The sequence below is a fragment of the Rhinopithecus bieti genome, unplaced genomic scaffold, assembly GCF_001698545.2.
Source record: "Rhinopithecus bieti isolate Rb0 unplaced genomic scaffold, ASM169854v2 scaffold_30846, whole genome shotgun sequence".
Classification (NCBI taxonomy): domain Eukaryota; kingdom Metazoa; phylum Chordata; class Mammalia; order Primates; family Cercopithecidae; genus Rhinopithecus; species Rhinopithecus bieti.
Window position 1 is genome coordinate 2,282,296 of NW_016814438.1, and position 13,733 is coordinate 2,296,028.

The 13,733-nt window shown below is 39.3% G+C and overlaps 1 protein-coding gene across 19 annotated transcripts in view; it reads right to left on the reverse strand.

Annotated features, from left to right (window-relative positions):
* Window positions 1-13,733, reverse strand: part of SYTL2 (synaptotagmin like 2) — a 121,119-nt gene that overhangs the window by 33,903 nt on the left and 73,483 nt on the right. For 12 of the 19 annotated variants that reach the window (XM_017850910.1, XM_017850903.1, XM_017850908.1 and 9 more), the window contains 3 exons: window positions 9,536-9,617; window positions 8,478-8,592; window positions 5,554-6,357 (listed from right to left, as the gene is read on the reverse strand). In XM_017850910.1, coding sequence (XP_017706399.1) covers window positions 5,554-6,357; window positions 8,478-8,592; window positions 9,536-9,617 — 1,001 coding nt within the window. The remainder of the gene's footprint in view (window positions 1-5,553; window positions 6,358-8,477; window positions 8,593-9,535; window positions 9,618-13,733) is intronic. The other 7 variants (XM_017850907.1, XM_017850902.1, XM_017850906.1 and 4 more) reach the window with 1 other exon arrangement.

A 13,733-nucleotide genomic window follows, 5' to 3' on the forward strand; every position in this document is an offset into this window, starting at 1 on the left:
AGAACTGTTAATCATTCACATAATCTTCTTTATAAAAGCACCTTGTATTTGCACTTTCTATACCACTAGCTGTTTATAACAGCATTTTTCAGGGGTTAAAATGTAAGTTGTCCTAATTAAGGTATTCTACCAAAGGCGCCCTATGATAGTAAAGCAAAGGAATTGCAGAAACCAGGAAGTACAGGGTACAGACCTAACTGAAAAATTTCTTTGAAGTTCCTGGTTTATTTTAAAAATACATGTTAATTTTGCATTCTGTTTCATGTTACATTTTATTTTATTATTATTTGTTGAAATGGAGTCTCACTCTGCTGCCTAGGCCAGAGTGCAGTGGCAGGATCTCGGCTCACTGCAACCTCCTCCTCCCAGGTTCAAGCGATTCTTCTGCCTCAGCCTCCCAAATAACTGGGATTACCGACACGCACCACCAGTTCCAGCTAATTTTTGTATTTTTAGTAGAGATGGGGTTTCACCATATTGGCCAGGTTGGTCTCGAACTCCTGACCTCGTGATCCGCCCACCTCAGCTTCCCAAAGTGCTGGGATTACAGTCGTGAGCCACCACACCCAGCTCCATGTTACATTTTAAATGTTAATTTTCTCTTACTCTTAAATCTTTGTATAAAACTAACACTCCAGGAAGATACGCCATGCCGATTTTATGACTTCACCTATCCCCTGGCACATATCGTAAACTCTGGAGGAGGCCTAAATCCAGGTTTGAGAAGCACAGACTTAAATGATTTCAGGAGTTAGAAAAATAACTTTTAAATAAGAATAAACAAGGAATTTTATCCACAATATTTAAATGGGACAATGAGGATATTTCCATTCCTGGGCCTTATTCCTTATGTATTGAATGAGAAGAATTTCTGGAGATTGGGCACAGTAATCTTTACTAACAGCTATTCTAGTGACTGTTTTGCATACTGGAGTTTAAGAACTGTGTTTTCAAACCAACAAAGATCAAAAAGACAAAGAAGGGCATTACACAATGGTAAAGGAATCAACGCAACAAGGAGTGCTAACTATCCTAAATATGTATGCACCCGATACAGGAGCACTCAGATTCATAAAGCAAGTTCTTAGAGACCTACAAAGAGACTTAGACTCCCACACAATAATAGTGGGAGACTTTAACACCCAACTGTGATACTGAAAATTAACAAGGATATTCAGGATTTGAACCAAGCTCTGGACCAAGTGGACCTAATAGACATCTACAGAACTCTCCACCCCAAATCAACAGAATACACATTCTTCTCGGCACCACATCGCACTTATTCTAAAATTGACCACATAATTGGAAGTAAAACAGTCCTCAGCAAATGCAAAAGAATGGAAATCATAACAAACAGTCTCTCAGGCCACAGTGCAATCAAACTAGAACTCAGGATTAAGAAACTCACTCTAAGCTGCACAACTAAATGGAGACTGAACAACTTGCTCCTGAATGACTAATGGGTAAACAACAAAACGAAGGCAGAAATAAATAAGTTCTTTGAAACCAATGAGAATAAAGACACAGCATTCCCAAATCTCTGGGACACAGCTAATGCAGTGTTTAGAGGGAAATTTATAGCACTAAATGCCCACAGGAGAAAGTGGGAAAGATCTAAAATTGACACCCTAACATCACATTTAGAATAACTGGAAAAGCAAAAGCAAACAAATTCAAAAGCTAGCAGAAGACAAGAAATAACTAAAATGAGAGCAGAACTGAAGGAGATAGAGACATGAAAAACCCTTCAAAAAATCAATGAATCCAGGAGCAGGTTCAGGTTTTTTGAAAAGATCAACAAAATAGATAGACCATTAGCCAGACTAATAAGAAAAGAGAGAAGAATCAAATAGACACAATAAAAAATGATAAAGGGGATATCACCACTGGTCCCACAGAAATACAAACCACCATCAGAGAATACTATAAACACCTCTATGCAAATAAACTAGAAAATGTAGAAGAAATGGATACATTCCTGGACACGCACACCCTCCCAAGACTAAACCAGGAAGACATTGAATCCCTGAATAGACCAATAACAAGTTCAGAAATGAAGGCAGCAATTAATAGCCTACCAACCAAAAAAAGCCCAGGACCAGATGGATTCACAGCCGAATTCTACCAGAGGTATAAAGAGAAGCTGGTACCATTCCTTCCAAAACTATCCCAAAAAATAGAAAAAGAAGGACTCCTCCCTAATTCATTTTGTGACGCCAACATCAACCTGATACCAAAACCTGGCAGAAACAACACAAAAAAAGAAAATTTCAGACCAATATCCCTGATGAACATTGATGCAAAAATTCTCAATAAAATACTGGGAAACTGAATCCAGCAGCACATCAAAAAGCTTATCCACCATGATCAAGTGGGCTTCATCCCTGGGATGCAAGGCTGCTTCAACATATGCAAATCAATAAATGTAATCCATTACATAAACAGAACCAATAACAAAAATCACATGATTATCTCAATAGATGCAGAAAAGGCCTTCGAAAAAATTCAACAGCCCTTCTTGCTAAAAACTCTCAATAAACTAGGTATCAGTGGAATGTATCTCAAAATAATAAAAGCTATTTATGACAAACCCATAGCCAATATCACACTGAATGGGCAAAAGCTGGAAGCATTCTCTTTGAAAGCCGGCACAAGACAAGGATGCCCTCTCTCACCACTCCTATTCAACATGGTATTGGAAGTTCTGGCCAGGACAGTCAGGCAAGAGAAAGAAATAAACTGTATTCAAAGAGGAAGAGGGGATGTCAAATTGTCTCTTTTTGCAGATGACATGATTGTATATTTAGAAAACCTCATCGTTTCAGCCCAAAATCTCCTTAAGCTGATAAGCAACTTCAGCAAAGTCTTAGGATACCAAATCAATGTGCACAAAACACAAGCATTCCTATATACCAATAATAGAAAGCCAAATCATGAGTGAACTCCCATTCACAATTGCTACAAAGAGAATAAAATACTTAAGAATACAATTTACAAGGGATGTGAAGGAGCTCTTCAAGAAGAACTACAAACCACTGCTCAAGATATTAAGAGAGGACACAAACAAATGGAAAAACATTCCATGCCCGTGGATAGGAAGAATCAGTATCATGAAAACGGCCATACTGCCCAAAGTATTTTATAGATTCAATGCTAGCCCCATCAAGCTACCACTGACTTTCACCACAGAATTAGAAAAAACTTTAAATTTCATATGGAACCAAAAAATAGGTTCCATAGCCAACACATTCCTACACAAAAAGAACAAAGCTGGAGGCATCATGCTACCTGACTTCAAACTATACTACAAGGCTACTGTAACCAAAACAGCATGGTACTGGTACCAAAACAGAGATATAGACCAATGGGACAGAAAAGAGGTCTCAGAAATAATGCCACACATCTACAACAATCTGACCTTTGACAAACCTGACAAAAACAAGAAATGGGGAAAGGATTCCCTATTTAATAAATGGTGTTGGGAAAACTGGCTAGCTATATGCAGAAAACTGAAACTGGATCCCTTCCTTACACCTTATACAAAAATTAACTCAACATGGATTAAAGACTTAAACATAAGGCCTAAAACCACAAAAACCCTAGAAGAAAACCTAGGCAGTACCACTTAGGATATAGGCATAGGCAAAGACTTCACGACTAAAACACCAAAAGCAATGGCAACAAAAGTCAAAATTGACAAACAGGATCTAATTAAACTAAAGCGCTTCTGCACAGCAAAAGAAACTATCATCAGAGTGAACAGGCAACCTACAGAATGGGAGAAAAATTTTGCAATCTATCCATCTGACAAAGGGCTAATATTCAGAATCTACAAGGAATTTAAACAAATGTACAAGAAAAAAAACAACCCCATCGAAAAGTAGGCGAAGGATATGAACAGACACTTCTCAAAAGAAGACATTTATGTGGCCAACAAACATGAGAAAAAGCTCATTATCACTGATCATTACAGAAATGCCAATCAAAACCACAATGAGATACCATCTCACGCCAGTTAGAATGTCAATCATTAAAAAGTCAGAAAACAACCAATGCTGGAGAGGACATGGAGAAATAGGAACGCTTTTACATTGTTGGTGGGAGTGTAAATTAGTTCAACCATTGTGGAAGACAGTGTGGTGATTCCTCAAGGATCTAGAACCAGAAATACCATTTCACCAAGCAATCCCATTACTGGGTATATACCTAAAGTATTATAAATCATTCTACTATAAAGACACATGCACATGTGTGTTTACTGCAGCACTGTTCACAATAGTAGAGACTTGGAATCAACCCAAATGTCTATCAATGTTAGACTGGAAAAAGAAAATGTGGTACATATACAGCATGGAATACTATGCCACCACAGAAAAGGATGAGTTCATGTTCTTTGCAGGGACATGGATGAAGCTGGAAACCATCATTCTCAGCAAACTATCACAAGAAGAGAAAACCAAACACCACATGTTCTCACTCATAAGTGGAAGTTCAACAATGAGAACACACGGACACAAGGAGGGAAACATCACACACCAGGGCCTGTTGGGATGTGGCGGGCTAGGGGAGGGACTGCATTAGGAGAAATACCTAATGTAGGTGATGGGTTGATGGGTGCAGCAAACCACCATGGCACGCGTATACCTTGTAACAAACCTGCACGTTCTTCACATGTATCCCAGAACTTAAAGTATATTTTTTAAAAAATTTAAAAAAAAACAAACTTGATCGTTGCTATTGTGAATTATCCTGACTATAAAGAAACTATCATAGGGTCGGATGCAGGCTTATTGAAGATGGCAGAGGGTACACAGCATGGCTTTTCTACTGTTTCTGTTTTCTAAAAAAACATAAGAAATTATGATCATAAAACATTATGATTACTTCATGATCATATAGATGTAAAAGTAATTTGAGTCATCCCCTGAGAGTGGCAAGACCTTCAAGACAAGGCTAGTTAGCAGGGAAAAGCAGTACCCTCCTTGCCTCTCAACTCATACCAGCTGAAAAAGAAAGTGCCTTTAGAGCTTTTAAAGCCTAAGAACAAATGGCTGGAGGCCTGAGCAGGCCAAAGTCTGACACTTTTGCATAGTAAGGCCTCAAAGTCTAGTTTTCCATCCTTTGACACTAAGAAAGTGAAGGTTCTCTTGAGATTACAAAAGAAACCAAAGTTTGCTAAAATTGTAATTAATAAATTTGCATTAGGTGAGTAATAATATATTTACCCTGTACCAAGGTATTAGCTAATGAAAGTAATTCTTTCTTGCTCTATTCCACCTTGATTTAACTAAAAACATTGTCATTTGTTTAAATAATTGATATGGTTATATATATATTAGGGTAAAGCATAATGGGCCAGAAACTGTGCTATCCTGGTTACTTTTAGTTATTGGTGATTGAGAAATAAACAAGAGGTATAAACATTTCCAGTGGCATCTGTCTGAACTGTAGATGGAATGCCTAGAAGGTTAAATTGGGCTTCTATAGGACTAGCTGGCCTGGGCATTGCAAGCCCACTGAGTTTTTATAATCTAGTAGTGACAACTCTCTTACCAGCAGGGCTTCTGGGTAATACAGATTCAAGTCTTGTTAATTCTGATGATTTATCTTTGTGTTCACTGATGGTTGGTGAATTCTCCATGGACTGTGGTCTTGTAGCTAAAACTTCTGAATGAGAATGGAGCCCATTAATTGGAAAAGAACCAGAAGTCACTGGCTGATGTGTTTCACTTTTTGATACATTTGGGCTTGAGGCTGATTGATGAAAAAGCAAAGACCTTCCGTATTGAGAAGGCTTAGGGTCACTCTGAAACTCTTCTGTGTCCCCTGCATCTTCTGTTCCATTTTTCAACCTGTCAGATTCTAAAACACTAAATTCTCCTACTTCCCGGCCATGGATTAGCCCAGGACTCTGTGGAAGCTCATCCTTCACTGCAGAGAATCTCACATGCTTTAATGGCTCCAGGGAGTTTGGGGAAGAGTTGTCTTCTAAAGAATGCTCCTTCTCAGAAATTCTCTCATGGATGGTTAGGCCAGGTGACACAATTTTGCTTTTGGGTTCAAAGTTGTGATTATAACGAAGGGTTTCTGAGTCTGTGCTACTGGAACTGGAGTTGCGCTTGAGGATCCCTCTCGGAGCCCCTCTAGCTTTCAGGGAGTCTGTCCTTTGTCTAGGAAAAGACTGGTTATCATCTTTGTTTAAATCAGTTGATTTGTAGATCATCTTCCTGGCTTTGGGGATTGGAGCTTTGATTTGGGACCCATTTGAAAGGCCTGGCACAGTCTGCTTTGATTTCTCTAACTTTTGGATTGAAGTATCTGTGATAGTTGACTTTTCTTTTGACTCTGACAATTCATCTGAAAATTAAAACACAGTAAGTGATATATCATATGGAGAGTAATACATAATTTAAAATACCTGTCATAAACTTAACCTACACTTAGTAAAACTATTAAAATATTAAAGACAGTAAAGTAGGTAGCATAAGTACAGGCCTAATGTGAAAAGCCTTTAAAAATTCATGTATTGGAGCACAGAGGACTTTTAAGGCACTGAAACTACTCTATGATACTACAATGGTGGCCACACACTATTACACATTTGTCAAAACCCACAGAATGTACAACGCTAAGAGTGAATGCCGATGTAAACGATGTACTTTGGGTGACAGTGATGTCTCAGTGTGGTTCATCAGTTGTAACAAATGCACCATTCTCATGGGGAATGTTGATAATGAGGGAGGTTATGCCTGTGTAGGGAGAGGGTGTATATGGAAAATGTCTGTATCTTTTGCTCAATATTGTGAACCTAAAACTGCTCTAAAAAATAACATCGATTTGAAAAATCATGTATACACTTCATTGCACTGTACATTTAAGATTACTGTGCTTTATACGGTTTGTGATATTTTATACCCAATACAGAAAGTATTTTAGGAATGAAAAGAAAATTTCTCAAAAGAGGCTTAAAGAAAAACATAGAAGTCACTTAAATTCACCTGCAGAAATCAGAAAAGGAAATTCAATTAAAATAAAATAAAACCCCATTACCTAAAACAAAATTTATTTTGTCAAAAGTTAAAAACAGGCCAAGCGCAGTGGTTCACACCTGTAATCCCAGTACATTGGGAAGCCAAGATGGGTGGATCACTTGAGTCCAGGAGTTTGAGACCAGCCTGGCCAAAAGGGTGAAACCTCATCTCTACTAAAAATACAAAAATTAGGCAGGCATGATAGTGCAAGCCTGTAGTCCCAGATACTCAGGAGGCTGAGGCACAGGAAGCCCTTGAACCCAGGAGGCAGAGGTTGCAGTGAGCGGAGATTGCACCACTGCACTCCAGCCTGGGCAACAGAGTGGGACTCCATTGCCAAAAAAAAAAAAAAAAAGTTAAAACAAACATCTAATATGTTCCAGTGATTTTTTTTCTATAAAATATTTTATGTAATACAAAACATGCCCAATGGAAAGTATGTTAATATTCAAACATGCTAGTTGAAAACCCCAACTCCACTGTTCGTTAATTTTCTACCCCTAACCACTCTTTAATGCTTGTGGAATCTTCTTCAAGTTGCTTTTGAGGAGATTTGAAATGTTTAGCATTTCCTTTTAATGGTATGTAAAAATGATAATATTCCATAGCAGGCTGACTTACATCAATTAAGCCACAAACATGATCAAACGCTGGTGGGCTGTTGGGCTGAGAATTACAGATTAGAAGATCATAACATTGTCAACAGGATTTTTCTTCTTGAGGCAAGCCCTTTTAAACAGAACTTTGTGGCCGGGTGCGGTGGCTCAAGCCTGTAATCCCAGGCTTGGATTACTTTGGGAGGCCGAGACGGGCGAATCACGAGGTCAGGAAGATCGAAACATCCTGGGCTAACACAGGTGAAACCCCGTCTCTACTAAAATACAAAAAAAATTAGCTGGGCGAGGTGCGCGGCGGGCCTGTGTCCCAAGCACCGGGGAGGGCTGAGGCAGGAGAATGGCGTGTACCCGGGAGGCGAGCTTGTAGCTGGAGCTGAGATCCGGCCACTGCCACTCCAGCCTGGGAAGCCTGGGGGCAGAGCAAGATCTACTGTCTCAAAAATAAAAAAAAAAAAAAAAAAAAAAAAAAAAAAAAAAAAACAGAAAACTTTGTGGGCAACACAGTAAGGCATCCAAAAAAATACTATTAAGTGGAAGACTGAATGTCTTGGGTCAAAAAATCTCCCAATTTACTGATGAGGGAATCCAAGACACGATGGAGGTCACATAACAAGTTGCAGCTCTGGGACTGAAATGTGTGAGCTATCAGTTTCTAAAATTTCTGCTTCCTCTCCCTCAGGAAGGAAACCAACAAGCATAGTAAAATAAGAAAACCATCAGGACTTTTCACTTTCTCTTGGAAGTTATTTGAGTGAAAGGAACTCTGAGAATTTCCCTTTGTCCACAGATAACGAAGATAAAAATATCAAGTTCATAAAATAATATTTACCCTCTTTTGAAGTCTGAAATAAACCAGTTCTTCCATTTTTTGACTGTTCATTTTTAGTTTGTTGTGACGAGTGACCTTCTGGCAACTTGGAGCTATTAAATGGATTCTTCCTCTGCTGGGGACAAATATTGTTTATTAAACTTATTTTAAATGTCATGACAGCAACTCAGTGTTGGCAAATGCCTATTATCTTCAATTTTGATAGTTTTATCCCATAAACTCCATTATTTGGCATGTTTGAAAAACAGTTGTCCTGATTAATCTGCTTAGCACAGAATTACCACATATGCCATATAAAAATTATATAAAATATATGCAAACCCAGAGTCCTACAAACTTAGCTCAGAATCAGGCACTTAAATCAAAATCCCACATTTTACAGGTGGAAAAACTTGGCCCTGGATATAGCAAAGACCAGATCAAGGTCAAAGGAAACTTGGGTCTGTAATCAGGTCAAAGTCCCACTAGTGCTGCTTCTACCATGCCAGATTCTCAGTCTGCTAGATCACAGCTGTACAAAATACAACTGTAACTGTAATTGACCTTTCCTAAAGATTTTGAAGACATTTTAGGTATCTTGAAGTGCTTCACAGTCATTATTATTATTGTCAATTCTAATGATAAAAATGGTATCAATAGAGGTTTTAAAAATTAATATAGGACTCAATAACAATGTTTACTGTCTACAGTTTTATAAATTAGCAATTCTCTCCCAGAAGCAGATCTCTAACAGAGATTTAGGAAGCTATGCATAGGAATATAGGATAAGGACTGACATGGAACTAACAAGCCTTATTCCAAATGCTAAAAAGCAGCAGCAGCACCAAATAGCTTTAGACTTTTTACCCTCTAGGGCAAGAAATCTGGGTCTTCAGCAATGCAGTGACCAATCCACCTTTTCCACCATGAGAGTGACTTCTTAAACTAAATAGTAAAAATTACCTGTGTTTGGTACCAAAAAACTGTTCTACAAAATTCTCTTTGTGGTGCTTTGACACAATGAGGAAAAATGGCATTCCTAACAAATACGAGATTTTCAAAATCTGGGCTCAATCTACCTTCTCTGGAGACACATTTGGTTTCTTTGTATTTTCCTGGGACATATCAATCACAGTGGAAGCTGGATTTACCACACTGGAACTGCAAAAGAAACAATAATTCAGAGAATAAAACCTCACCTTTTGAGGAATCATAAATTACGTCTCTGAAGAGGAAAGTTATCAGCAGGCTAGGAGAAGAAGCTGGTGAGGAGGAATAAGAAGGATTCTCTAGAGAATGATTCCCTGTCCCAGGGACAGGACAGCGCCAGAGTGAGGGTAAGGCAAGACTGAGTGGACACAAGTGAGGTGGGCAGGCTCCCTCCAGAACCACCACGCCCTTGGCTATTGAGTGAAAAGAGCAAAAGAGGGTCATGGAGGCCCTGGCTGTGGAGAGGAACAACCTGCTCAGACTTCCTGCTCCAGTGGCCTTGCCTCAGGCACAGGAGGTGAAGTCGCTATTGGCTGAAGCCTTCGTGTCCTGTTACACCACCAGTTCTCTCAGTGGCATCACAGAGTCAGGAGCTGGGAAAATACCTTAGTTTGTGGAGGTTGGGGGAAGATTCCTGCTTTTCCCCACGAAGCAAGGAACCAAAGTCCTGGAGAGGAGAGGAGTAATTTGCCCCCAAGGCCACAGAACCTCAACCAAGATTATTGTCACTAAAACCATGGGCTAGATGTTCCTGCAGCCTCATTTCTTTTCTTTATCTCTGTACTTCAATTGCTATTTTTACACAATTACTCCCAAGGAAAGGTTGAGCTCTTGAGGAAGTCATTCTTCCTTTCATTACTCTCCTCATTGTTCCAGAAAGGCATTATAGCAGATGAGCAGAAGGATATAAAATACAACCTGATTACATAGAGGCAAGAAAGGGGGAAACAGAGGATGGGAGGGAAAGGGGAGGGAACAGAATAGGAATGTATAATGGAGCCAGAATTAAGGCTAATAGACACATTACAGGAGTCCTCCATTCCTGTAATAGGTGTGCACAAACTTGAATCAAGCTATCTAGCAACAGAAGTGAAAAAAGAAACCTAGTCACTGATATAATTCAGTCTCTATACAATAAAAACAACCAATAGCTCAGAACCAGAAAGCAATTTCTACTGAGTGTCATTTTTAGAAGCCAGTGGGTGATATGAGGAACAACATCCCTATCGCCGATGCTATGCTCAGTTTCTCAGAGTGTTCTGCATAATCTTCCTTAGTAAATAAAGCAGTCACATAATCAGAAGACCTGAGTCAAGTGCTGATGGTTGGGGGTCTCTATGGCACACCCATCTTTTCCCACCATCTTACTCCATTCCCCTTCCCACTCACCAAGCCCAAAGGATAAGCAAAATGTCTATATCCTTCTCCCTCTGCTCCCTGGAATTCCAGTTCCTGTGCCTCCAGGCCACCAGCCTCAACAGCCCATATTGCATATCAGTCCCTACCTCCTAGAGATGAGGTCTCTCCCTTACTGAGCTGTATCTAGCTATGTATTTCATGTCTACTATGTAACCTGTTCTGTGTATACATATCTTACCTTGCATAGTAAAGTGGGAGATCCCTCAAGAGTATCTCAAACATCTTTCTATCCCCTGCAGTGCCTTGCACAGTGCCTGGTACATAACTGGTGAATGGCTAAATAAATGAAGGCCAATTGAGCCCATGTCAGGAGAAGTAGCCACAGATAGTAGGCAGGAGACTGGCTTTTTTTTTTAATCCACAATATTTGCCAAACTACGGTGAGGCAGATTATTTAGGTATTAAACAAAATGCCTGTTTGTGCTATTCAGAAAGAAAAAGAGAGGAAGAAACAAAACAGTCAGAACACATGGTCAGACACTAAAATACTAGAAACACACAGGATATATTGGGTTACCTTGTGGTTGGGATAGGAACAAATTGGGATGAGGGTGAGATACTCAGTTAAAGTTTACAGTCTGCTTAACAGGAAAAAGTTAAAACAAGAGTCTTATTGCCTCAAATTTTGTCTGAAAATGCAGCTACTTCCTAGTAGCTTTGTTTCTCTCAAGGGATACTATAATATTTTGCTTGTCTGTCTTTTATTGGGCAATCAGTACCGCAACCATCTTATTCTCAATTGATCTTTGCATCATCTCTATGAGTTATCTATCATTTTATCTATCATTCTCTCCATCTCACTTATGAAAAAACTGAGGTTCACAGAGGTTAAGTAACCTGCTTGATGTCACAAAATGGGGAAAAGAGAGCTGGGGATTTGAACTCAGGTGTGTCTGACTCCAAAGACAATCATGGTAATAGTTAGGCTATACTGCCTCTGGTTTCTTGCATTAAAGCAGTGGTTTGTGGCAACAGGACTGGAGGCAAGTCTGGGAGATTCTTCCCTCCTGGGGACTCCCACATCTGTCTCCTCTTTTCTACCTCTACTGACACCTCCTTTATTTGTGTCAACCCTATTGGCCTGACATCTGGCTTCCTGACTCCCAAGTTCCACTCTCCTACACCATTCTACATTCTACCACTATGCTGGGATGGTCCAAAATGCAACTTTAATGGTGTCTTTCTTCTGTTCCTTATCTTTGCAGGATCCTCAAGACCTGTGGAATGAAGTCTGAACTCCTCAGCAAGGTACTGGAGACCATCCACCATCTGCCCCAATACACTTTCCTATTCTTCCTTTCTGTTGACCCTTCATGCCAAACAAAATGGTCAATCTACTTACTGCCTGAGAAACTCACCTGACTTTGCTATTTCCACTTAATCTATTCCCCAGTCCCTCCCTGTAAGTGTTTTCTTTTTGCTTTCTTTGTCTACCCAAATCGTCCCTATCCTCTTCATATGCAGTCCAAATCTTACCTCTTGTATCAACCAGGCTAGGAGTATGTCTCTCTTGCCTCAGTTATTGCAGCACATTTCATTGGCACTTTGAATTAGGAATTTCCTTTCTTCCTGGCACTATTTGCTATCATTTGGTCATATTTTCATAAATAGGTGCATTATTTTTCCTAAGAGAATACAGAATAGAGCCAGATACTGTGTCTTCTGTTTCTTAGAATTCCTCTCAGAGGGTAGCAGACTGTGTCCTGAATATAAAAGATACTCAATACATTCCACATGATAAGATTTTTGAACTATGAAGCAAGCCAAATTCCACACCCTGTGTTCTGTAACTTTCTTCCCTCAGGCACTCTTCAAAAAAGGACCTGCAACATTAGAAGCAGCACTAAGACAGAATTAGTTTACTTTGTTAAGGGTGCCCCTCCTAAAAGCATCTTCATTCTAATACAAGTCTTTGAAATCTTAACTAAAAAGAATAAATAACATCAGGTACTGTGGAAGGGCCACTGGGGGAAGAAGTTTTACAGCTGTCTTAAAATTATACCACACAGGCAGCTGCCTGGTATATCCAGCCACAAAGTGCTTCTATGCACGTGCAGTCATTTAAAAAAGTTTTTTTAACCTTCACCAGTCATTCTCTCGAAAACAGTTAAAAATAATAGCAGATAAGCCTTTTTCTGAGGTTTTCTTTTTTGGTTTAAATGTTGTTTACAGAACCAGAAACAAATTCTACAAGTGTTGTTGACTTGTTTTTTGTTGTTTTAATCTCTCCCTTTGTACTGTGAGTTCCTTGAGGGCTCAAGCTGTGTCTCATCCCCAGCACCCAGAACTGTGCTGGATGTGTTGGCACTTAATGAAGCATGAACAAATGAGCGAACAAATGAGCAAACAAATGAAAAGACGGCTCAGGGATGGAGTGAGGGAAGCAAATTAGAAAACATCTTATGTGAAGCCCTTCAAGTCAGTATTTCTTTAAGTAAAATATTATTTGTGAGTATACACAGTTCTCCAGTGTTCCCACAGTTCAGGCTACAGAGTTATTGAACGCAGATATAAAAGTATGAGGCATTTTTATGTCACAGTGAAACTATTCTTACTTCAACTGATATGAGTAAATCTGAGATCTTATAGGATTAAGAAGAATTATTTTAAGAGCTCAATATAAATGACTTTGTAGGCCAGGCCTCCAAGAAATGAAATCTTCACATTACTAGATTTGCTATCAATCCCAGGAAAAAGTATCAGATACATTATCTCAGATTGACTCATCTCTACCCTGCCTTTGGGAGCAAGCTAGGTACCTTACACTCGTCTTAATACTAGGGGTAAACGCAATAGTTAATCCTTCTGGGAGAGGGAAATTAATATCTACTAAAGACTTTCAGGAAAAAGAGCATTGTGCTGGAAAAC